We start from the raw sequence: 26,717 nt of genomic DNA, 5'->3' as shown, positions 1-26,717 counted from the left end.
TACTGATTTTTTAAAAAATTGATTTTCTCATTTGTCACTCCTAAATCTGAAAATTTCTTAAGGTCAGGGACCATATCTTGTTCTTCTAAATATATCCAGCATAGTTTTTCATATGTTAGTTTATTAACCATCGTCTATTTAATTAATGAAATCCTCGAAATTTCTCTTTGTTGTTCTTTGGAAGTTTAATTTAAGCCTTTTAAACTATTTTCATTTGCATAGAGAAAAACTATGCAAATTTTCTAAAATTCTAAATTTCTAAAAATTATTAGATATTTTCAAGTGGGATCCCCAAGGCTTAGAGAATCTTTGCTTTTTTAATAGGAAGAGAATAGTAAACTATCACATTAAATAGTAATAAATAATTAATAAAAGAAACCAAAAAAATGTACCTTTGATTGGAAAGGAAAGAGAGGGCAATAAAGCTGCTATATTTAAATTGTAGTTTTATGTCCCCAGGTATTTAGTTCTCTTAATTTACTTATCAATTCAATGCATGCCATTACTTTAATATACTGATCCATTTTCAAGGCACATTACAGTTGCTAAGGCAACTATTTGGAATTAGAAAACTGTGTTGACTCCTTGTTCCATTACTTGCCAGTTCTGGATCCTTATGAAAGAAAGTTTTTAAATTCTCAGGTTCCTTATCAGTAAAATGGGACTAATAACAGAGATAATGTATGTTTAGGGCTTATTGCAATACCTGGGACAAATGATGTAAATGGCAATAATGATGATAATAATATTACTTACCTTAGAAGATTACTTTGATGACTGTATTTGATGAGTACTTCCACAGGGCCTTGTAATCTGTGAAGTGCTCTATAAATATTGGATATCATGTCTTAAATGAGCAAGATTGTCATCCAATTAAATCACTGTCTTTAAATACATCCGTTTTTGAGATTTAGTATCCCTTGGCAGTTGGAGGGCAGCCTGCAGCTATGACCTCCATGAACACCTTTTATATACGTGGGCTGCTCACTCTGTTGGGCACCAATTAAGGAGTGACAAATTGACAGGGCTCCCCAGGTGTAAATGCCTCGTTGTCATTTCCACATAGGGAAGGACAGCCTGTCTCTGGTGTGTCTAACCGTGCAAGTGACCCGGAAAAGCTGAAACTGCCCGTTGGCCACGGAGCAGAGGCGGCAGGAGTTCTATTTGCCCCCCGTTACTTTCACTCAGCTTCATGCCTTCCTCACCACCCTGGCCGCCGCATACTCCAGCTTATGCTGAATGCATTGTTTTGCCTATTTCCCCTTGGGTTAGGTCTAAGAACAGGAGAAAAAGAACAACCAAGAGGAAACGCCTGGGAGGTCCCGGCGTTGGGACTGGGAAACGTGCGCGGATAAGGGAGGCTTTGGGCGCAGTTAGCAGACGCCCACAGGAGGCCCGAGCTAACAGTGACCAAGTGCTGTGCGCCCGGGTCCACCGCGGCTCGACCAAACGCCAACAGAGGCGCGGGCACTCAAATATTTGCTGAATAAATGTCGACGCTACATAGTATGCCTTCAAGCAACCGTATCCCAACCCAGAAAATAATCGGGCTGTGTTTCAGCTGAATCACAGTGCCAGTTTGCAAATATAAAATCTACCTTTCACTTGGGTCGGTAGCAAAACTGTTGAAAAAGATAACCTTGCTTTATTAAACGTGCCCTTGACTTTTATAATTCAGGCGTGAGCATTGGTGTCAGACAGCAGCAGAGCAAGCAGAGACTTTTACAAGTCTTGTCCCAGCGTTATTTCGAGGTGAAGGGCTCGCGCCCCACTCCTCTGCGCCGCGTTCCACCTCGGGTTTCGGGTTCGGGTCCGAGGGATCTTCAGCCGTGCCCTTCCTTCACCACAGTTCTCGCTCCCGCAACCCCTCACTGCTAGGAAGCTTTCGGGAGAGAAGCAGGTTAGGTGGTGGGGTCACAACAGTTAGCAGTCCGAGCAGCCCCAGGTGTGCGTTCACGGACCCACCACCCTGAGCCCCTCTCAGCCTTCACAACCCTCGCACCCTCGCACCCCTGCCCCTGGCCCTCCAGCACCCGGGATCCGGCGGCGGCCACGGCGCGCGCAAGCGCAGTCCGCGCCCCCGCCCCCCGCAGCTCTCAACATTCCTTTCCACGTGTTGCTTGTTGTAGGCGCCACAGGTTCCCCACCTGCGCCGGGGCGCCCGGGGCGCTCGAGCCGCTCCGCCCCGGCCGGCGGGCGCTGGGGGAGCGCGCGGCCGGTGGGCCTCGGACTGGCAGAGCAACTCCCGAGGCGCGGAGGCTCACCCCTCAACGTTAACTCCGCCTCTGCATTCCCGGCGGCTCTCCCTCTGCCCCCTCCCTGTCCTCCTCCGGGCTCCTGCCCGCCCCTTTCGTCCTGGTGGTAGGAAACACTCCAGTATCTAACTCGACGTGTCCGGAAAGCCCTGGCCAGTTTCCCTTTCGGTCTGCGGCTGCTGCTACCAGTCCCGCGGCTCCCTCGGATCCGAAGGCGCAGCCGCCGGGGTGAGGCGCCTGGGGGCCGCGGGCCGAGTGGCGGAGTCCCCGGAACACCATGCTGGACCCTTCTTCCAGCGAAGAGGAGTCGGACGAGGGGCTGGAAGAGGAGAGCCGCGATGTCCTGGTGGCGGCCGGCGCCTCGCAGCGAGCGCCGCCGGCCGCGGCTCGCGAAGGGCGGCGGGACGCGCCAGGGCGCGCAGGCGGCGGCGGAGCGGCCAGACCCGTGAGTCCGAGCCCCTCGGTGCTTAGCGAGGGGCGAGACGAGCCCGAGCGGCAGCTGGACGAGGAGCAGGAGCGCAAGATTCGCCTGCAGCTCTACGTCTTCGTGGTGAGGTGCATCGCGTACCCCTTCAACGCCAAGCAGCCCACCGACATGGCCCGGAGGCAGCAGAAGGTGAGTGCAGGACCCGGCGCCTCCAGCTGCTACTTATTCCGCACCGGATTTTCTCCAGGGATTGCTCTGGGGCGCCTGTCCACCGTCCTGCCGAGAAATGCAGGACATTGTATTTTTCATTAGTTTTTGAGCGCAAGGGACTCTTCGGGTGAAGACGGTGGGTGCCTTAGTCCGCCGGGTAGCGGGTTGCAGTGAGCTCGCCATCGGCGAGAACGAGACCGTCGGCCGTGCAGTGCTTGCAACCGGCAGGATTCGAATACACCTTCCAGCAACTTTAATTTCTAAGAGCAATGTTGCACACCTGTCCACCCAGTCAGGCTTGGTAGTGCTGGAGCTGAGCTTTGTCCTAGGTCTGAATGAATGTGTAGCTAGGTGAAACAGGTGGACTCTTCACACTTTCTCTTACCTAGAGAGAAGTCCGCACTAGAGAGAAGGGGTAGATATTCTTTGTGAGTAAAAAACAAACAGAAACAAAGTTAGTAAATTGACAAGATTCTTATGTGCCGTAGAATGAGGATGTCAAATCGAAACACTGAAGAAGGTACGCAGCTTTTTAGAGTTATTATGGGTAAGTAATTCTTGGTCCTAGTAGGCCTAGTGACACAGCTTTAGAAAAATAAAGAAATGGTTCATACCCTTGTCATGACAAATGAATTTGTTTGCTTTTCCCCAAAGAGATACGGCGTATGTTTCAGGTGAAATGTCTGCCACCTTTAGTTTTAAAAACAAGACCCCAGGGGTCTATATTCTATAGCAGACACATGTAAAAACTCAAATTGCCATAATTGGGTTAATGTTTACAATGGAAACGGTTTAGAAAATCTTTCCAATAGAATGCTGAACCTGGAAGTTTCCGTACAAATCTGTAACAGTCGCCTCAGTTTGCAACAGGCCTTGGAGACCCAGAGGTATTATAATTTGCCTAAGGCATGCTAGATGCTCAGAGGTTTTTTTTAGTTTTCTGAAATAACTTCACCTGCTATTTTTTTAGAAATTGAGAGCTTTTGAATTGGCTTTGAAATACAACTGTAGTTCTAAGTAAGTACAGTTCTCACCTACTCCCCTAGTTAACCCACCCTTTCTAAGCAGGCCCAAACAGAGCAGCTGTTTTGGAATCATTCATTCTCTGAGAGTTCTTATGGAATGCATCCCTTCAACTGGCAGCTCAAGTCACCTAACACACTCCAGGTAGTTCACATAGTCACACTGTTAGAGCTGGCAGAGACCTTGAGATCCTCTTGGTCTGGGGTTCTTAACAAGGGGTCCATGAGCTTGAATTGAAATTCAAAAGACCCCACATTATTCTTGTGGGGATATGTTAGTGTGGATGTGATATATTTACTAAATTATAGTATAGTGTGGACTTAGTAAGGGTCCCTGGTTTTCACCTGACTGGCAGAAGAATCCATAGAACAAAAAATGGTTGACCTCTTGGTAGATCTTTCATTTTGGAGTAGAGAAGTGTCAAAGTAGCGTTTTCAGATCCCAAACCAATTGGCATAATTGAGGCCACCAATCCTCAGATCAGTTTGAGTGCCCTTAGGAGTTGATGTGAGCCTTCTACTCCACTCCTCAGTGAGTTTCCTACTTTCTAATCCATTGCTTGCACTGCATCTGTTCTAAGGCAGTTATCTGTTGGATCTATTTAAGAAACTTTCAACTTTAGTAGTCATTCTTAACCTAGTGTAAGTAATTTTTGACATATCTTGTGGTAGGTGGCCATATAAAGTTTATGAGTATCATCAAGTCTCCAGTTTAATCATCTATATAGTATTTAAGGCTTATTTTTAGTGTATTAAAGTATGCATGGTGAAATTTTGGAATGATATCCTTGAAAATGCTTTTGCAAAAAGCCATTGACTGATAGCTTATTTATGGCATGAATTTTGTCAATGAAACAAACTCTCCCTGGGTGTTCAAATAGTACACATCTCTCTGACTCTTTCTGTTTAAATGGAATGTTTGTTTCTCCAGAAATTGAGTTGGCAAATAGGTGACTTTACAGTACTTCCTAAGAGACTATTGTTAGAACCTTTTCTAGGCATTGCCAAAAATAATGACAAACTATAAAAAGAAGCAAAACACTGCAGATATTATTGTATGCAAAGATATTTGGATGACTTAGAAATTTCTGTTTCCTAAAAGTTGAGAGCACTGAGAACCATCATTAAACTCTTATGAGGCATTTTTATTTTTAATTGAGGAGGCCCCTTAACACAAATATTTACCACCTTCAAAACGTATTCAAAAGAGCCTTCTCCTTAAAAAACCAACAAACAACAAAAAACAACATGCTGCTTGGTAATGGGAGCTGGAGCAATTCTTGGCAGTTAAGTTTCCTCCTAGGACAAAGAGATGGGAATTTAATCCTGATCATATGATTAATTTGATGCACAATACAGTAATAAATGCCAGAAAGCTTACTTTGAGTCTTGAATTGTACAATTAGAGTTATATAAAAGAAGTAACAGGATAAGTACAAAATCAGTAATCCATTGTATATTTTTATTCTGTACCTCCAAGTAGTCAGACTTCTAGTAAAAGGATTTATTAGCTTAAATTGTTGTCATTGAAATGCATATTACTTCTCACTCTTGTCTCAACCTTGAGAAGTTAGAAACTCATAAGTTTAGTTCTGAAAGGTTTTTCATTTTATAAATGAAGATGATTAGTCACATAGAGAGCTAGGATAGGGTCTTTCATCAGTCAAAGCTGTCTTATTGCCAAGGCTGGTGAGTTTCTATGAATCACGAAGCAGTGTTGTTTATTTTTTTGCCTGGCTAAAATGGTTCACAGATCTAGTAAGGGGTTGAATTCATGAGCTTTTTGAGAAATGTTAATAGCATTAAACTTAATTAACACACTTTCTTTGCCCTTGACTGGAATATTTCAGCTCAGAAGAATAACAGTGGTCAGCTTATGTTGATCAGAACCTCTGATTGACGATTGATGATTTTACAGAAAATTCTGGGGTGACTCTGGACCACATACTATAACCAAAGCTTGATGATCACACCACTTGAGTAAACATGTCTGGAAGATTGTACACGATATGAGTTTGAAGTGAAAAACAGCCATCACAAAATGACTTTAGTAGTAAAAATTATTCTTTGGGCCTGTAATGCTTCTTTAGCTTGATTAAACCCTTGTACCATCATGACACTAACAATATTTGTGAACTTTGGGTGATCAAGAGATCATTGGTTAAAGAGACACAGTGTGGAAACTAGGAAAAAACACAAAACAAATTAGCTATTAGTAAAGATTGCTTTACTAATAAAGTTTTAGTGTTTGCCAGATCTTTGGAAAACTTTGAGACCCTGAAGGAAAGAGTAATAAATAGGATCCTTGGGGATTAAAAGGCAGACTTTGACCAGCATAATGACCGACATAGAGGAGGGTAACTACATCCACAGTGTGCAGGTCTAAATTCAGAACTATATTTCAGATGTGTATGATTTAAAGTGCTAATAGTTTTGGGTTAACTGGAATTCTGTAGGTTTCTAGTAAGTTGCTCTGTTCATTATTTTTGGTATTATTAAATTCATTAGAAATCAGTTAAGATGTTAAGTGGCCAATTATTTTTTAACTAGAAATGACACAGGAATTGTGAAGATGAAAATAACTAATAACTTTCCACATGATTCATTCACCCATGTTCTTTGTGTTTCTATATGCATTGCCACTGCAATCACTCTAAATTATGCCTTATTAAACCTTTAGTGTATATGTATAATAATCACTCCCACCACTTTGCATAACTCTCTCTGCTAAATCTGTTTGAGAAATGTATGCAAATAGTACTGTGAAACTGCAAAGGATGAAATACAGAGGCTCTTGCCTGCCATTCCTTCCCATCTGAATGTTTTACTACAATAAATTGGCCACTTTTATCTCTTTTTTTTGAAACAGTACACCTTTCTGTTTTTTTCTTCTTCCAACTGCTTCCAACTTGCTAAGCTCAGCAAAATAGCCAATTTTATAAAAATGGAGCTACAGATTTATAAAGGCTGAGAATCACCTTTTCTTATGCTCAGTCACTGCACCTTATTGGTTTGTTGCTTTGTGTCATGTGACCTGATGTATTCTCATCACAGTGCATGGCCTGTAATAAGAACTTAGTGAAAGTCTGGATACATGGAAGTGTCTGATTTAGTTGTATGTCTCAAAGAATTAGTGAGGGTGGAGGAAAGATAATACGAATGCAAGTGGAAGAACTTCTGCTCTGTGGAAACTAGTGTTCCTAAACATGCTTTTAGATATCCAGATATCCCCACCATTATAAAGAAAGCTATAAAAATGTTAATACCTATTGGTGTAGAACTAATGTCTTTGAAGTGACACCTTCCCAATGCCACTACCAAACCCAAGAGACAAAGAGGCAGCATTAGGGTGCCACAGTATGCCTTGCTTGCTTGTTTGCAGGTTTCCAACAAACCTGCTGATATTCTAAAAGGCTAATCTCTAAGCCCGACCTACTGCCTCCCCCTCTTCCCCCTCTCCGGGGCCATGCCATCCAACGACCACCGGCCAATCCCCGCCGGCCAACTTTCACATCTCCTAACTCCCACCAGCCCCAAATAACCAACGCCCCACACGCCGCCTCCTGCCTGCCCCGTCCCCTCACCCCACAATATATATTGTCCAGCACTTCCTCAATAAAGCAGACTGCATGCTACCATCACTTGCCATCTCCGCAGCATTCTTTGTGCCCGCTGTGCGTCCATCTAACACCTCGCCCTCAAGCAGCTTGGGCAAAGCCAGAGGAACCCCCAATTGTCAGACAAGGTCTTTTTATGTTCAATAATTTATATAGTTTGCTTGTATATATATTTTCCCTACAGTTCTTTCTGGGTTATCTATTATAATACATTGCTCTAATTATTTTTTCTTATTGTTAGTACCATATCATTTTCATTTATTATAATGTGATTGTATATTTTATTTTTTTAAAAATATTTATTTATTTATTTATTTTTCTCCCCTCCCCTCCCAACCCAGTTGTCTGTTCTCTGTGTCTATTTGCTGCGTCTTCTTTGTCCCCTTCTGTTGTTGTCAGCGGCACAGGTTTCTGTGTTTCTTTTTGTTGCGTCATCTTGTTGTGTCAGCTCTCTGTGTGGCCTGTGCCATTCTTAGGCAGGCTGCATTTTCTTTCGTACTGGGCGGCTTTCCTTACTGGGTGCCTCTCCTTATGGGGCGCACTCCTTGCACCTGGGGCTCCCCTACACGGGGACACCCTTGCCGTGGCACTGGCACTCCTTGCATGCATCAGCACTGCACGTGGGCCAGCTCCACACGGGTCAAGAAGGCCCGGGGTTTGAACCGCGGACCTCCCATGTGGTAGATGGACGCCCTAACCACTGGGCTAAGTCCGCCGCCCTGATTGTATATTTTAATACTTGATGGGTTTAGTTCCATCTTCTCTTTAAAAAATTCCTTTCGTCATCCTCTCCTTCCTCCCCCCTTTAAGAATACTGAACCAGAACAGCATATTGGATAAGAAATCACTCTTGGGAAAGCGGACTTGGCCCAGTGGTTAGGGCGTCCATCTACCACATGGGAGGGCCGCAGTTCAAACCCTGGCCTCCTTGACCCATGTGGAGCTGACCCATGCTCAGTGCTGATGCACAGAAGGAGTGCCATGCCACCCAGGGATGTCCCCCACGTAGGGGAGCCCCATGCACAAGGAGTGCACCCATAAGGAGAGCCGCCCAGCACAAAAGAAAGTGCAGCCTGCCTATGAATGGCGCCACCCACACAGAGAGCTGACACAACAAGATGACGCAACAAAAAGAAACACAGATTCCTGTGCCGCTGACAACAACAGAAGTGGACAAAGAAGAAGACACAGCAAATAGACACAGAGAACAGACAACCAGGGTGAGGGTGGGGGTGGGGGTGGGGGAAAAGGGGAGAGAAATAAATAAATAAATCTTAAAAAAAAAAAAGAAATCACTCTTTGGCTTTAGAGGACTGAGCTTATTTCTTCTCTAGTACTCATTAACTGTGTGGGAATGGTAGTTGACCTTTTATATCTTGGATTCCTCAATAGTAAAATGGGGACAATGACCTCATAGAATTTGTGTTATGATTAAATGAGATGATGTATATAAAGTGCTTAGTAGGGAGCCCACTGCATGCATGTACTCCAAATTACAGGCTGTTAATTGGAGATTTAATTAGGATATTTGTGGAAACTGATTAGGATATTTGTGGAAACTGATTTCTCACTCTATTCAGTCTTCTTAAAATATAGGCATGTCTTCATTTTGTTAAGCCTATTTGTGTCTTTGTGATGTTTTGTAGTTTTCATTTTGTAAAGTCAAATTCATAATCAAGGTTATTTTTAAGTATTCTATACTTTTTCTTATTGTGACTTCTCTACTATCTTCTCATTATTGATAAATAGGAAACTTTTATTTTTTTAATGTTATCATAGGTCATTTTAAATCACACTGTTGATGATTTTTGTACTCAGTCACCTGATCCTTCTAGATTTTCTTCTGCTGCTGATGCTGACTTTTGTCTGATCCTATCTAGTAAATGTACCTCTTTTGTTTCACCTGTCATTGTACCTGTTAGAATGTCCAGAAGAATGTTTGTGCTTGTTCCGAATGCCCTTGTCTTGTTCCATGTTTTGATGGGAATGCTTTTGGTATTTTGCCATCAACTGTATCTTTAGTTGGTATTTCAGGATAGATATTCTTTACTTAATAATTATTTTTATTATATTAAGATGATGAAAATATCAGAAATGAAGGTTGAATTTTATCAAATTCCTTTCTCATATCAATTGAGTTGATTGCCTAGTTTTCTTTTATTGAGGTGGCATTAAATTATTAAATCCTTTTTACATTTCCAGGGTAATTCCTACCTGTTTTTGGTAGTGTTTTTATACCTTTGAATTTGAGTTCCCTATGCTTTTAATTTTTGATTTATGAACCTGTATTCATGAGCACTCTATTATTTTCTGTTTTGAACTGTCATTGTCCCAGTTTCGTGTGATAAGGAAAAGTAGCGTTACATGAGAAACATTTTACTTTTGTGATCTGGTATAGTTTTTGTTGTTGTAAAGTATGTGATATTCAGACTTTTGAAAGAATTCATTTCTGAAATTATCTACATCTAGAACCTATTTTAGGTATTTTCTTTCTTAAGCTTATTGGATTTTATCCTTATTCCAGATTCAAATATGATAATTACATGATTTCAGAAAATTGGCCATTTCTGGATTTCCAGATCTATTGTTATAGTGTAGAACAAATTTTTCATTTGTTTTCTCAACATTTTTTATGTTCACATTAATCCTACCTTATTTCAGAATTTATCCTCCTTGTAGAAAATGTTATATTTGTCAGATAATCTTGTTTTTGCAAATATACACTTTAAATTTATCAGTTTTTGTTTATTGTTTTGTAAATCAGTAGTTTCTTTTTTATTTTATTCCTTCTTTTTTTTTGTCTTTATTTTTTTAATATTACATTCAAAAAATATGAGGTCCCCATATACCCCACACCCCCCTCACTCCATTCCTCCCCCCATAACAACAATCTCCTCCATCATCATGAGACATTCATTGCATTTGGTGAATACATCTCTGAGCACCGCTGCACCTCATGGTCAATGGTCCACATCATAGCCCACACTCTCCCACATTCCACCCAGTGGGCCATGGGAAGACATACAATGTCCGGTACCTGTCCCTGCAGCACCACCCAGGACAACTCCAAGTCCCGAAAACGCCCCCACATCTCATCTCTTCCTCCCACTCCCTACCCCCAGCAGCCACCATGGCCACTTTCTCCACACCAATGCCACATTTTCTTTGATTACTAATCACAATAGTTCATAAATAGAATATCAGTAAGTCCACTCTAATCCATACTCTATTCCTCCATCCTGTGGACCCTAGAATGGCCATGTCCACTCCGCATCTATATCAAGACGGGGCTTAGATTCCATATGGATGCTGGATGCAATTCTCCTACTTTCAGTTGTAGGCACTCTTGGCTCCATGGTGTGGTGGTTGACCTTCTTCACCTCCATGTTGGCTGAGTGGGGTAAGTCCAATAAACCAGAGTGTAGGAGTTGCAAGTCTGTTGAGGCTCAGGGCCTGGCTATCACATGGTCAGTCCAGAGATTCAGGTCCCCTGGGTATACATTATACCCCGGCACCAACTACAGTTCCAATAAAAGTAGAAGGAGAGACTTGTGGACAAAGATCACATCTAAGTCCAGCTCCATTGCACAGAAACACAAACTCCAAAGTAGGGCCAACTGAGATGGCACTCAACTCCATCTGCCATGACCATAGAACCTGTGGGTCTCTGTAGCCCTCAGAAGAACCAATACCTGGGGTTGTATCTACTTTATCTGTCTTTGGGACTTTGCTCAGGTGTGCATAAGGGCAACCCCTCTGATAACCTCCCAGCTCTCTTTGGAGACTCATAGACATATAAACTCATTTGTCCTTTCCATTTCCCCCTTTTCTTCAGGTCAAAAAGCATTTTTAACTCCTGGTATTATATGTAGACTGAGATATTCTGCTGGTCCGAGTTGGGAACTTTTAAAGGAGGCTGGGAGGAGGGAAGATGTAAGGGAGTATTTTTTAAAAATCTGTCTTATTGATTGGGGTGGTTATATTATTTTCTTCTTTTATTAGATAATGAAGGTATATAAAGCTATGAATTTGCCTCTAGGTACAGTTTGACATAAGTTATGAAACTTAATTTCTTCTAAATAATCTGCTATTTCAGATTTTATTCCTTTCCTTCCACTAGCATTTAAATAGTTAATCAAAAGAATAATTTAAAATTTTCATGTTTTGAAGGAGTTTTTGTTTTCTCTTTAATAACAGATTCCTAATTTTATTATGTTGATAGAGAATGTGGTTCACTAAACTGTTGGAATTAATAGTATATAATTAGTTTTATTACATTTTTATTACAAATGAGTACATTTTCTGACTTTAGGATTGAAAGTTTGTTTTGTATCTAATAATTGGCATTGTTGTAGTAATCTTTGCCTTCTGGATATTTTACTGACTAAATTATTCTACTGTAATTGTGTTTTTAATTTATCTTGCATTTCTATCAGTATATGAAGCATAAGCTTTAATGCCAGATTCTTAGGAATATGATGATTCATAACTATATGTTTATGATCAGTAAAAAGTAATTTCCTTTGATCCATTTATTTAGTCTGTATGTTGTACAAGATTTCTACTTTGTGAATTTTAACGTTGAAACAACTTGATTTTAAGAGAATTCATCATAGTGACAAATATCCATAATACATTAATAATATAAATAAAGACCTATCCACATATACACATAGATATATATGTGTATGGTATTATACACACACACTTTTTTCTTGTATGTTGTATTGCGAAAAACTATTTTAAACAAGCATTTTTCAGTCTTTAGTAAGGGAGTTGGAAATATTTTACTAATAATACTGATACGATTAATCTTATTCTATTTTGCATTTTACCCAGTTTTTACTTTATTTTGTTTTATGTCTTTTGCTAGGTAGGGTCTACTTTTAAACTTATGAGTACATTTTGAAAAAAGAGACTCTGCCAGGTGCGTTGGTTTTCTTTTTTCCAAAGATCATTCTTTTAAGGGCATTTTACTCTCCTACCCCAGAGCTAGGAACAAGGAAAGTGGCATGACATAAATTTTCTTCTGCCTTCCTCATTGTTTTTTTTCACTGTTTTGATTCAAAAGGCATGAGTTTTAAGAGACATGTCTCCATTTTTACTCATGGATTTTGAAGTTAGCAGACATTCCTCTGGAAATTGGGTTAGGATTTTACCTTCAGTCTACACTGTTGTTATCAGTTTTTTAGAATTTTATGGACTGAATATTTTTACTGAAATATGGGAAAAAATAAATTCCACTAATGTGAAAACCTGTATTCTACTGTTATAACAAATTTAGGAAAATATATTTCAGATTTTACTTAGAGATCAGAGTAATATCTTAATTTGGTTCTCTAGAAAAATATCTAAAACTAAAACTACATTTTAGCCAGAAAGGCTTACAAAACACTGAATATCAACAGAAATAATTCTGAAATATAATAGGGTGACGCTAGCCTACATTTCTGTGAAGTACTGGTTTTCTTAGTGCGATTGTATATGTTCTGGAGCAGTGCTAAGTAGAGAGATTGAGTTGGCTGCCATTTTCATTCTTCCATTCTTGCTTTAAGTATATCCACTCTACTTTTACAAGTTGTATATAATAGTCATATATAATGCTTTCTTTGAAGAAAAAAATGGTTCTTGATCTAGAATGAGTTTGAAGGTCATGTTTTTAGAGCAGTACCGCTGAAATGACACAAATGGAACCCCAAAATGTCCAAATAATTATGAAAATTGAAGTTATATTATTCAAGTGTACAATATCAGAATTTGCATAGAGGAAATTTGATTACCACGTCATAGAATCCTGGGTATTAGACCTTATTCTTTCCCCTCACACCCTCCCCTCGCCTTTCTTACCCTCTTATACATAGTTAAGAGATAAGTTATGTGGGAATAACCAGTTTAACCCAACACGGAACCTGGAATCCAATAGGTGAGAAGTTGAGTTTATGGACCTTCAAATAGGCAGAGGTAGATAATTGTGTGGAATTTAGGGGAGAGATTTGGGCATAGGAGGCAAATTTGAGAGTTGTCATGGATAGTAATTGCAGCCTTGGTTGAGATGAGATGGCCTGAGAAAAGAGAATCTAAACCAACAAACAGAAGTTTTTAATGACCTTAGCCTTAAAGAATTTCAGGATTAAAAAGACAGTAGAAAAGGCTGAGCTAGCAAAGGAAATGGAGAGAGAACAGCCAGAAGTATAAGAAGAAAAGCAGGATGGGTCGTGTCACAGAAACTAAACTAAGGGAAGAGCTATTTAACTGAGGTAAAAAAAAAACATTGTCAGGTACTCCTGAAAGGTCAAGTAAGATGATGATTGAAAAATGTTAATTGGTTTTAGCAATGTGGAGATGACCTCAACATTGGTGACACAAGCAACTCGCTGTAAGTTTAATTTCATATGATCTCCTTTTTCATACATTGACATTCCTAACCTGTATGTATGCTGGATTCAGCCTTTCTTACAATAGCTGATGAACAGCTTGGATTATTACTTGATAACTTTGCCACCCAAGAGTTAAGTTTCAGCAGTGCTATTCTTTGTATAGACTTTTATGAGGAAACTGTATAAATATAAATATATACCCATTAGCCTAATGGTTCCACCAGATACTCAGATCACGGTATTGCTTTAGCTCCAAATTATGTAAAATTAATAATTATTTAAAAGAGAATGAAATATATGCTGCCATATTTCTGTTTGAGTAACAGTGCAATTTGGAAGCTTCATACTTTTAGTTTTTGGTTGAGGGAATGTGGGCTAAAGAAATTCTAATGTTTTAATAGATATTAGTACCAATAAATTTTTTGTGTTAAAAAAAGAAATATATATGTATATGCACATATATACTTATTTTGCTTTTGTTTTATAAAAATGAATAAAAACTTATGGTAAGTTTCCAATGTGGTACAGTTGAAACATATGTCAGTAACTCTACAACAAATAGCTAATCTTTATATTAATTGGGTGCTTATTGGGTATTTTTCATTTAGAATGTGAATGAAAAGTATTGGTAATGGCTGCTGGTGATGGTAGCACAACACTGTGAATGTAACTAACACTACTAAATTATATATTTGAATGTAGGTAAAAGGGGAGTTTTAGGTTATATATACTACTAGAATAAAAATAAAAATTAATAGGAATGTGCAGTACTAATGATGAACCCTAATTTATAAACTATGGACTACAGTTACAGTATAATTATAATATTATTTCATTAGCTGTAACAAAGGTACCACACTAATGCAAAGTGTTAGTAATGGGGAAAACTGTGAGGAAGGATATATGGGGACTCTATTTTCTGCATGATATTTCTGTAAACTTACAACTTCACCAAATAAAAAAATATGTAAGAAAAAATAGTTTCTACATAGCACTAGCCCAGTGATTGGCGTGAGCTGATCTTTAAAGAGTTCCCTTTTTGTCCTCAGAAGTTTAATTCATTATGGAAAATGTTTTATGCTATAAACCTTACTGCATTTAGTCAAGAAATATTGAGACAATATTTAGATATTTTGTGCCAGGCCCTATTGTAGGCACTGGAGGTATACATGTGTACAAGACAGCTCTCATGAGCTTATATTGTAATAGAGATGGATGATCAATACACATATGTATACACGCAGACTAAGGAATAGTTTGTGACTGGAGGGGGAGTTGGTATGAGTAATTGCAGATGGGGTGGTCAAGGAAAGCCTCTCTGAGGAATGGGGAGCTGCTCAACAGGACTTGAATTAAGTAAAGGACTGAACCATGTGAAATGGGAGATGGAGTAGGGTGGGAGAAGAGCATCTCAAATGGCATTAACAGCAAATGCAAAAAGCTTTTTTTTTTGCTAAGGTATTAATAGAAATTAAATAAGCTTTTGTTGGGAAAAGCAGCAAAGAGGTGCAGGGTGGCTAGAGAGGAATGACTAGGGGAGAGTGAGAAGAACTGAGTTTGAGGAAGCAAGATAGAAGGTAGGTTATGAAAGATCTTTAGGCCATGGTCTAAGATGTTCAGAATTCGTTTCAAGTGTGATGGGAAGCCATTAGAGGGTTTTGAGCAGGATCAGAAAGTGATCTGGTTAAGAATTTTAAAAGATCTTTGTCTTATCTGAGAATAGTAGAATAGCCACTACATTACACAATTCCAGGGACATCATTTACCTGAAATATATGTGAACGGCACCCTCTTTGAGTTGTGCAGTGTGACAGCCTTGAGAATGAATTGTAGCAGGCAAGAGTGGAAGCAGAGAGACTGTGGCAATTGTTCAGACTTGACAAGGTTGGCACCCTAAGAGGTAATGTAGAAGATAGGCAAAAGTTATTTACTCAACTTTATTTAAGCTGTAAATTCATTATTAAGGGCAATAGGATAAAACCATGCTCTTTTGAGACTATAACATTACTGAAAATATTTTAAGCAATTTTGTTATTCTTGTGGCTAAAAGCCAAGCCTTGCAGATCATGCAATAAAAAACAAGAATCAAGAGCCCCCTGCCCCTCTCTTCCCCACTGTCAGTACATTTCCATAGACAATCCCTTTTAACTCTCAATTACTAATGTTTTTATTTCTTCTTACAAATATTTCATAAATTAAAATAAAATGTCTACCCTACTTTTTCATTTATCCATTTTAGATTTTAGCCATTATTTTCTGCAAAGAGGCGGGTAGTAGGGGGACTTTACCTCACTCCCATAAGTACCCAGGTCCCCTTTCCTCTACTTGGATTGTGGTTATTTACCATCATGGGTTACTTCTAGTTGATTTCCAAAATGTTCTCCCCTTCCTACACAGCTATAAAAATTTTAGTTGGGTACATGACTGCCCAGTTGAAGAGTCCGTGTTCTAGCTTCCCCTCTAGCATGTTCCTGCATTCCCTGGAGAGGCCAAGTTTATTTCTCCCACATGAGAATAGGACTGGATTCCATGAGACCATCAGTCTTCATGAGGAATTGCAGATTCAATGCCTCTTTTTATAGGACTAAGGAACAGGCGAGCGGCAGCTGAAATTTCTCTGAGGAGAACGGAAAGTGAATCTTGCCAGAGTAGGAGCTTAAAAATTGTCCCAAAGATGTGTCAGTAGCTGGTTGGTGAAAAAGTAGTAGCTGAAATTTGTGCCAGCTTCTCTTGCAGTTGCATATATATTAGCTAAAAGATTATGTTCAGGCTAATGAGGTATGAATGGAATCGTGTATACAAAACATATGGGTCATCCTTGAAGGGGAGGGATGTGTCTTCCCTGTACTCTTTCACTTTTCACTGGCTGGAATGCCAGTCAGTGTGGTGGGCATGGTAAGAGTTAGAGCAGCCCTTTGAACCAGGAGATGGGAGCTGCTTCCTGAGAAAATAAAGCAACAAGTTAGAAGGAACCTAGAAGGAACAAGTTTGCATAGGAGAGTGGCCATACCACCTCAGACTCTGTGAGAGAGAAGAATTTTTATTGTGTTTAAGCTTATTTATGTTAATTAATTTTAGGTCTTTTTATAGCAGCTCTCTGTTAAACCCATATGCTAATAACTACAATGGGCTTGGTAATTTAAGTGATATACTTACCCCTTTATTTCTCGTTCCTGCATCTGTAGGCATTATATCTGGACTCTTGTTGATAATAATTGCCTATTTAATATTCATTTCTCATTTTTCCTCCCTAAAATGTTCTCATATTGTTTTCCTAGAGTTCCTTGTAGCCAAACATGGCCATGAGACATAAGTCCTGATTTACAGACAGGAGATAGACATTACTAACTTTATTCTTTTCCTTCCTTCCCACTCCCATAATGTCTGGAGCTGTAGCAGTCATCTTTGTCACTATGAGGAAAATATGAAGAGAATGTCAGAGGTGCTGGTTGACTCAGATATGGTTGAGTACTAAACCATTGGCATTCAGACTTTTTACAGTAGACAAAAATGCCCTTCCAAGGTTGATGGTTTATATAAACTTCTGTAACCATTATTAAGTTCTCTGCACTTTGTTTAGTAGTTGATTCTGCAGACTGAAAATTATTTAACAGAATTTACATGATCAAGACTTCCTAACTACTTTTCAGTTTACAACCACATAGTCTACTTGCTTTGCGTTTCTTTTCTTAGAAGACTTAAATTTTTCTTGGAGTTTTAACTTGTTTTTTTCCTCCCCTTTGTGCCTTGTCTATTTCCACTGGCTCCTTAAGTTGTTCCAAATTGTAAATCCATAGTTCTCCATGGGGATGGTAGCGGACGTTTTGGAATCTGTAGGGATGTTTTTTATTTTCTCAGTGATTGAAAGTTGCTACTGGTATTTAGTGGGTGGGGTCCAGATTCTAGAAATCCCAAAATACATATGAAGAATTGTCTTTCCTCCTGCATGATGTTTGAGTGCCCTGTTAGACATTTATGTAAGTAAAAACCTGTTTATAATAATTTTAGTCCAAAGCATAAATATTTATAAAAAGTAAAGTATCTTTTGTATGTTTTAATATACAGTGATCTTTCTAGAAATGCAGACAACTTGTGCATAAATTGAAGGAAGACTGAACATTATTTTGTTAGGAGCTTTCCTGAGAATCGCTCACCACTTTGGAAAATAATGTTACCAGCGGCAATGATGCTTGTGGTATTTGCATCACCAACAGACCATGTTTGTGTCAGCTTCATTTTCAGTTGTCACATTTCCCTTCAATATGCAAAAGCCATTTATCTCTTATTTTAAAATGTCAAAAATAAAGAATAGTGTTGGCAGTATTGAGTTAAATATTGTTTAACATCTTAAATCGAGATGTCTTCCTTATAGGTAGGTGCATACATCTGATTTGTCTGTCTTCCAGACCAGTTATGCCTAAGCTTTTAGATCCTGAAATGTTATTTCAATTATTTATTTTATTGCTTATTTTGATTCTAGTTAGAATATTTTTAATTAACTAATTTTTACTTGAAATTGTGGAGATAAAAAATAACTATAAATTTCTGTATGCAAAAGGATCCTCCCATTTTTTTTTTTTTAATTAAAGGGGATTTATCAATTAGGGCCCAGCAGAAAACAGCTGCCACTCTCCAAGGGACAAATCATAATTTAAAGTGGGTTGGGCAGGATTAAAGGAACGAATAAGGGATGGTGAAATATTCAGGGATTAGCTGAGGAGGGAAGCCCTCACTACTACAAGGCCTACTTGGGCAAAGAGGAAGAGCTGTGGCCTGAACTGGGCTGGAGCTGGAACCATGGGAGAGGTGCTGTCTGACAGTAGCTGTGGTTTCCAGTTGAAGAATGCAGTCACTGTCAGACAGTGAGTGGCAGAAAGAGAGCTGGGGGGGGAGGGGACAAAACTTCCTCTCTCTGATTTTGTGCCTGTATGTCACCAAATGGAGAACCCAAAGGGAAGCTGAAGGGGAAGATGACTGGATGTTGTGGTTCATCAAAATTTACTTCCCAAGGCACTGCACAGGGTAGAGGATAGGGGAAGGCGGATCTGGAGGACAAATGGAATATCCAGCGCATTGGTTGGGCTTGACTCTCACTGCTCCAAAGGACATTAATCAGACATGTCCTCCTGCAGCCTTCCAGATTGCTATAATCTGATCTGGCATTTGGACAGCAGGCTGAGGCTGAGTTGACATTCTCTTTTCATTGTTCTTTGGAGTTGGAGCCACTGTTTTCTGACTCCCTCATTTTGATTGAACCTTTCCACAAGTAACTACCTTAAAAAGAGTGTTTGTTAAATTTTCTAATTCCTTCAAGTTCTGAAATTTTCTTTATTTTGATGGAGAATTTGATAAGGCATAAAATTCTGGGTTGAAATCATCTTCTCTCAGAGCTCTGAAGATTTGCCCCACAATCTTGCAGGTTGCTAGTGAAAAGTTTGATGGAAATCTGGTATTAGGCATCCATTTTTCCCTATCTCAAATGTTTTTAATGTTGTTTTTTTATCTTTTTGGGTTCTAAAATGTGACAGTAATCCTTTTAGGAGTAATTAAAAAAAAAAAAACGATCCTGGACACGTGGTTACATTCAATCTGGAGATAGGAACTTGTCCCTTAACTCTTGGAAATTCTCTCATTTTTGTGAATTTGGAATGGGCAAAGGTTGGAAGGTAAAGTGCGGTGCTTGCTTTTTTTTTGGTGAGACAGTTACTTGAAGTCATCCTGTTGTCTTTATTTGCACACTTATCAATCTTGGAAAGTTCTATTTTTTATGAATTTTGTCATGCTCTACAGATTGCTTGTTATTAACAAACAAATATTTATATCTTCATCTGCCTCTTAGCTTTACTTTAGGTACACTGGATAATGTAAATTTTCTTTGGCGAATCAACAAACATTATTACAGTGTATTCACATATGTATAATTAAAATATTCCCTGTTTTTCTTAAGTTTCTGTCTTTTGTGCCACTTAGTGATTTTATATTTGACTCCTCTGAGTATTAATGTGGCTATAAACTGGAAAAAGGCTCATAGATTCTAAGCTGACCTTAATATGAGGAAATACTAACATTTGGCTGAGAAACATCTGATTGGCGAAAGAAATTTCAAAGAAACGTTGTCCATTCACAATTATATTTTTGACTAGAGGTACTGACCAGGTATTGTATATGTTATTAAAGGTAAGAATAAAAAGACAAAAGTTTGCAACTAATTATCAAACTATTTTTGATAGATGTATATATGACACATTCAACCATTTATGAAATTTTTGAAGAATTTTACTTTAAAATAGTGTAAACTTTCATTTAAAACTTTTAAGCAGTTTTAGGAGTAAACCAATAAGGCAGGGTGGGGAATCAGGAATATATTCTAAAAAGCAATTTGTGAGGTACATGCTGGGGTCAGAAAGCAGACTCAATTCCACTAGGAATTTTTGGTAGAAGATCCCTGACTCTTTTTATAGTACATGGCCTGCAGGCCCTTCTCCCTGATCATATCAATATATAATAGTTCAGTAGATAATACCATCTGTGTTTTTTTTCTCCTAAGAGCGAGGTGTGTGACAGTGAGAACATTTTGACTTTTTATGATGCATGTCTTCTTATTCTCATTAAAGACCATATTTGCTTAAATTCTTCACTTTTTTTGCTTGGGTTTTTGTCACCAGGGACCTCACTAGGCCCTGAATGTTTTGATTAATTGTGGAATTACAGATTGCTGTTCAGAGATAGCAGAATATTCTTGATATCATCATGAAAATATGTATTTTTAAATGTCAACTATACATAATATGCTTGAAATTTTAATGTTTACCAGTTTCTGCAATGTCATTCTTCAGAGTGTGAAGGTTAAAAAGCAAGTGTAAAACACATATGGCTTTTAAAGAAATGAGAAGAGTTAAGTGACATTTTTAAGTCTTAGAAGTTTGAGCTCATCCTATTTCTATTCTGTACTTGCTCAAAATGTAAGCAATCTGCCCAAAGTCATACAGTTTGTAAGTGGTGATGTTTGAATTTGAACTCAGATTGCTCTGTGTCCAAGCCTTGGATCTTTGGCTCAGATGCTTACTCATCTTTTTTGCTAAATGAGAACCACTCTATTTCTCTCATAAGTGTTCTTATTTATAATTGCTTTAATAGATTACACTGAACTCAGGAGTCATTATATTGTAGGACAAATCGTATGTTCCTATAGCATTCCTACATATGGTTAAAATTGTCCTAAGATGACTTGAGTAATTTCATGATCTCCAATAGTGACTTTATAAAGGGAGTTAGAATTGTAAACTGTTTGAATAGAATAATCTTAAAATATCAGGCCCTCATGATTGGAAGTCTGAATTCTCATAAGCCGTAATATAGTCTGTCTAAATGCTAGGAGGTTATTGATCTTGATTGTTTGCCTGCTCTTAGAGCATCTGAACTCAGGGCTTCCCACTCCCTTCCCCGAAGTAGCATTGATTCTGATTATCGAAAGTTGTCATCATTTAACAAATAGTTCAACTGGAGTCTCTTTATCTCACTATCTTTTCTTTCATTCTTATTCATAAATCACCAGAGTGGTCTTATGTATTTTTTTCTGATTATAGAAATAATATATGTTTGTAATAAAAATATACGGAAAGTAGAGAAACATATAGAGTAAGAGAGGGCAAAACACTAATAATCTAATGTTTGATAGCAGGGAATACTGAGCAGCACATACTTTATTGTCACTGTTTCCATGCCAATATTTTTCTGATCAGGCTGTGAACACAATTTTATATCTTTTTTTTTAACCTAGCATTATATCCTGAATATTTTTTAATGGTTGTATGCTCTTCCCTCATATATATATCATAATTTGCTTAAATTCATGTTATGGGGAACATTTTAGTATAGTTTATGGGGGGTGGTTGTGGTAGAGTTCACAATACTTCCAGTCTGGGAATAACCAAGTTAAAGAATGTGCACATTTTGAGGCTTCTGATATATATTACATAATTCTTTAGAACCAGGAGTACCCCTTTGACTAGTTTGTAAGAATTCACTTCTTACTGCAGCCTTGCCAACCTTGAATATTATTTTACAGTGATCTTTGTAAAAAATTGGTTTATTTACTAACAAAACCTTAGTGCATAATAGGCATGTTATGGTACATAATATGCTCCATAAAGATTTTGTTAGATGTCTTTGTATGTCTAACACAAATAGTATCTTATTTTACTTTATATTTATTTGTTTTTCCTTTACTAGTTTTCAGTGCCCACTTTTCACATGTTTATTAGTTATCTTTGGGCCCTATTACCATGAAAGATCTTGTAAGGCAAGCTGAGAGCTCAGACTTCACGTTGGTGTGTCTGCCAAGGCCTGTCAAGTAGAGAAGGGACGTGTGTCCATGAAGACTGGTCTGTCCCACTTTGGAGGGGGGTGGTTGGCAGAAGAATTTGGTGACAATTCAGTAACCTAGGGAATGAGAGCATGAATGAAGGTAGTGGCAGTGAAAATGGAAAAGGAGAGAGGTTGTAGGAGTGTTTAGGAAACAGAATGAGAAGCAATCAGGGACTAATGTGAATTAGAAGGATTTGGAGACTGTTCTTAGGATGTTGCTGGTGCCACTAGAGGGATAGAAATACCATTACCAAGATGGGAAACAAAGAAGAGGAAAGATTTGGGGATATTCCAGGGAGGATTCTGTTGGCTCTTAAGAGAAAGCCTGCCTAATAGCAGATTAAACTATTGGGCTTTATTTACTTTACTTTACAAGAACTCAAGGACTGATTAGTGGATCAGTGATGCCATTACAAAGCTGATTACTTCTGTTTTCCTGCTCCTCCATTCCTAGCAGGAGGCTTTTGCCTTCATAGTTGCAACTACTTACAGTTGAGGAGGTTATGTTCCAGGTAAAAGAAAGGGAACGGGCTATGGACTCTCTCCTGGAGGGACTTTATTTTGGAAAACACACCCTCCATCCACACATACATATACCTCAACTTCATTCTACAAACTTATCTGTTAGGAAGTCTAGGAATGTTAGTATTTTGCTTACTAGTTTTTTGTAGTAGAGTATATCAGAGGAGAAGAGATTTGGAATGGAAGTTAAGCCATTGACAGTATGCCAACAAGGGGACAGATGAATTAAATTCTAGACATGTTCTTGGAGGAGATGTTTATGCAACAGAAAATAGTGCCTAGATATCAGAAGAAATAGTTAGGGCTTGAAAAATAGATGTTGATGTGTTTTGTATTCTTCAAATTCAAGTCTTATATTTAAAGCATTTCAAATTCTTGTTCATAAATGAAACTCTCGAGAGCTTTCCTCATACTTCCATGGCTTTTTTGTTTCCTAAATTCCATTTATTAGGTTTTGTGTCACTTTGTTGTATCAAGACCACACCCTGAAATTTCCAGTCACAAGATCTGACTACCCATGACATCCCATAATTCTGCTCCAAGTAGCAGTTATTTCATTTGTTGACCTCACAATTTTCTAGTGAGTACTAAGTGTGAATGAGAGGGTCCTCATGAATGTGAGGTTGGAATTTGAATTCCATTCTGCAGTCTGCTAAAAATATGACAACGGCCAAGTTTTTCAGCCTCCCCCTTCCATAGATTTTATTCCCCCTGCGGAATGGATTGCTATGAGCATTATATAAATAATGTATTTGAGGTAACCTCACGCTCAGTGATTGCTCCCTTCCTTTCTTCTCCATGATTTTGAAATTGGAAGAACCGATTACTAGTCAGAATACTACTAAGGAAAACAACTAATATTACTAAGGAAATGATTCTTCCAGAGCCATTTCTCTAGGGTCTTGCTTGTTTCTCCCTATCAGTGTTCCACTCCTGCCCTGACTATAGCAGATGGGGATCAAAGTCCGCTTAAAAAGCCTTCAAACTCCATCTGAAAGGCTTTTAAGTAATTTGAAGCCTTTTTATAGGTTATTTTTGTGTGGGTTATTTTTTCATTTGGAACAAGTCGGTAAATACTAATTTTTTTTAGACAATGCAAATATAGTGTTGTGCCTTTATACTGTGATTTTCAAGGATATGATTTCTTTGTGAATTCAGCTAAGTGGTCTTTGGCAGCTGTAGTGCAGAAGCAGTGTTTTCAAGTCATTGTCCTCCTGGGATATCTATCTTTGGGGGGTCAAGTCAGTATTCTCTTTATGCCAAGCACTTATGCAACACAATATAACCATAAGTGCTTTTGTACAGATCTTCTTGCTCTTGGTATATATTTGAAACTACATTTTCTGTCATTGTTTATGGATATTGTTTATTGGCAACAGCAGTAAGCGTTAACCCCAAGGTTAACCATGAAATTCTCACAGTCCTTGCATGTGTGCAGCGCACCCTGTTCCAGAACATCTAAGTAGAATCATCTGGTGTTTTGTTTGTTGATGTTCTATAGCAAAGGTGGCTAGTATCTTTTCTTGACTCTTTAATGGCTAAAATTCCTCTCTGACTTTTCTGTTCATACTCTTCCTCCCCTCTGACTTTTTTTTTTTAAGGTACCAGAGATTGAACCCCGGACCTTGTACATGGGAAGCAGGTGCTCAGCCACTTGAGCTACAGTCACTCCCCACCTCTGACTTTTTAATCATTAAAGGCTGTGAGAACAGGACAGGTGAAAGCAAGGTCCTTATTTTTGGCACTGCTGAGGACATTGCCAGAGGAAGTACTATGGTCTGGAGTCTTAACAGTCTTAAATGAATACAACAGGCTACACAGAAGGATGGTGCTGGGATTTTCTAGCAGGCTCTCAGGAGCACCAGGAGCCTCTGGGGTTTTGCTTTGGACTCCAGCTAAAGGAATATTTGATAAGCACTGAAACAATGGCAGATAGGACATTCCCCCTCCACCCTCTTCCGTTACCTCCCCTCTCTTCTGACATCTCTCCTCCTCCCTGATTCCCAGGAAAGGATTTGATATGAATATTATGAATCAAAATGGTATTTGCCTATGTTTAAAATTTTCATTTAGCACCATATTTACATGTGCACTTATTTGTGAATCTTGATGTAGGGGCAGATAAGGATCTAGTCAGGAAAACAACCTTTGCCAAGTAGTTCATTGGAGGGAATTTAATATAGGAAATTAATTACAGAGTTATTGGAAAAGCTGAAAGAGCAAACAGGGAACTGTGATGCAATGAAGCCAAACCAACCAAAGGAAACTCCTACTACCCTTTGTGTTATAGGGTCAAAGGGAGGAGTTGGTGTTATCAGAACCAAGGAGGGGAGCTGTTTGGTGGGAACTGAACTGTAGCAGAGCTTGGTGAGAGCAGGATCCAGGGCTGCCCAGTGGTATCTGCAACTGTGGAGAGAGCTGCACATTGGGAGCTGGAACAATGGAGGGTTTGGGGCCACAGCAGGAGATGAAGAAGAGCTAAAGAAGAACTGCCTGGACTTCCCCTGCTCATGTGTTCCAATCATAGTAGTGTTTCTTATCAGCCTAATGAAGCCAGAAGTCAGCTGCCAATGAAAGCTACAAAATGTAGTTTGTGGGGTCAGCCATCTGAAGGCGAAGGCTAGGAAATAGATCTGAAAGCAAGCAGGTAAAGGACTGGCACAAAGGGCAAGGCTGTTTCCTTAAGTATGGTGCTAATGATTGGAATCACATATCCCTTATATACTTTCCATTATTTCCATTTTCAATTCTTAAAGTTGAGTATTGGGAGTGGAGATTGCAAAGGAATAGGCATGCAGCCTCCTGAACTTCTTTTCCTCCTTCCATCTTTACCACCCCCACCCTCAGTCCAGGCAGTCAGAATAATTCCTTCATAATGTAAGCCAGATTGCTCCTCTGCTCTGGACTTTCCAATGGCTTCCATCTCACAACCAGTGAGAGCTAAAGTCTTCACGGTTGCCTACAGGGCCGTACATGATCTGCCCTTCTCTGCTCTCTGGCATCCTCACTTGCTACTCTCCCTTTGCTGTCTTGGTTCCAGCTAAACTTGCCTCCTTGCAGTTCATGGAACATACCAGGCACACCACTACCTCTGCCCCTTTGTTTTTGCTGTTCCTTGTACCTTGAATGCCTTTCTTCCAGATATCTCTCTCTCACCTTCAGCCTTTGCTCAACCATCACCTCAGTGAGGCTTCCCTGACCTCACTTTATATTGCAACCCCCCACTCCACCCATCCACAAACTTCTTAACTTTCCTTGCCTGTTTTAATTTCACCTGATACACCAGTCACCTCCTAATAGGCTCTCTATAGCATGTTCATTACTGCCCTTCATATTCATACCCTGGAGAAGGAAAGCTCCATGGAACAGTGACTTTTTTTTGGTCAGTTTTGTTCATAGAGCAATGTCTTTCACATGCTGTTATTGAATGCATGGCTATAGAAACTTTGTAGAGTTTTAATATTTTTCTCCTAACCTTTTTTCTTTTGTGTTAATTACATTTAATATGACATGACTTGTTTTTTTTTTAAAGATTTATTTATTTATTTATCTCCCCTTCCCCCCCCACCCCAGTTGTCTGTTCTCTGTGTCTGTTTGCTGCATGTTTTTCTTTGTCCACTTCTGTTGTTCTGTTGTCAGTGGCACGGGAATCTGTGTTTCTTTTTGTTGCATCATCTTGTTGCATCAGCTCTCTGTGTTTGCAGCACCATTCCTGGGCAGACTGCACTTTCTTTCGTGCTGGGCTGCTCTCCTTACAGGGTGCACTCCTTGCACGTGGGGCTCCCCTACTCTGGGGACACCCCTGCGTGACAGGGCACTCCTGCGCATCAGCATTGCGCGTGGGCCAGCTCCACACAGGTCACGGAGGCCCGGGATTTGAACCGTGGACCTCCCATGTGGTAGATGGACGCCCTAACCAC

The 26,717-nt window shown here is 39.3% G+C and overlaps 1 protein-coding gene across 13 annotated transcripts in view; it reads left to right on the top strand.

The window, feature by feature from the left end:
* The first annotated feature begins 2,224 nt into the window (after positions 1–2,224).
* CADPS2 (calcium dependent secretion activator 2) overlaps positions 2,225–26,717 on the top strand; it is a 613,932-nt gene continuing 589,439 nt past the window's right edge. For 3 of the 13 annotated variants that reach the window (XM_058297299.2, XM_058297291.2, XM_058297290.2), the window contains exon 1: positions 2,230–2,871. In XM_058297299.2, the coding sequence (XP_058153282.1) occupies positions 2,533–2,871 (339 nt within the window). In that variant the 5' untranslated portion in view covers positions 2,230–2,532. Of the gene's footprint in view, positions 2,872–26,717 lie in introns of all 13 variants that reach the window. The other 10 variants (XM_058297295.2, XM_058297294.2, XM_058297293.2 and 7 more) reach the window with 6 other exon arrangements.

The sequence above is a fragment of the Dasypus novemcinctus genome, chromosome 5 (assembly GCF_030445035.2).
Source record: "Dasypus novemcinctus isolate mDasNov1 chromosome 5, mDasNov1.1.hap2, whole genome shotgun sequence".
Lineage (NCBI taxonomy): Eukaryota > Metazoa > Chordata > Mammalia > Cingulata > Dasypodidae > Dasypus > Dasypus novemcinctus.
The sequence above is the reverse complement of the archived record's forward strand: the minus strand, read 5'-3'. Positions and strand labels throughout refer to the sequence as shown.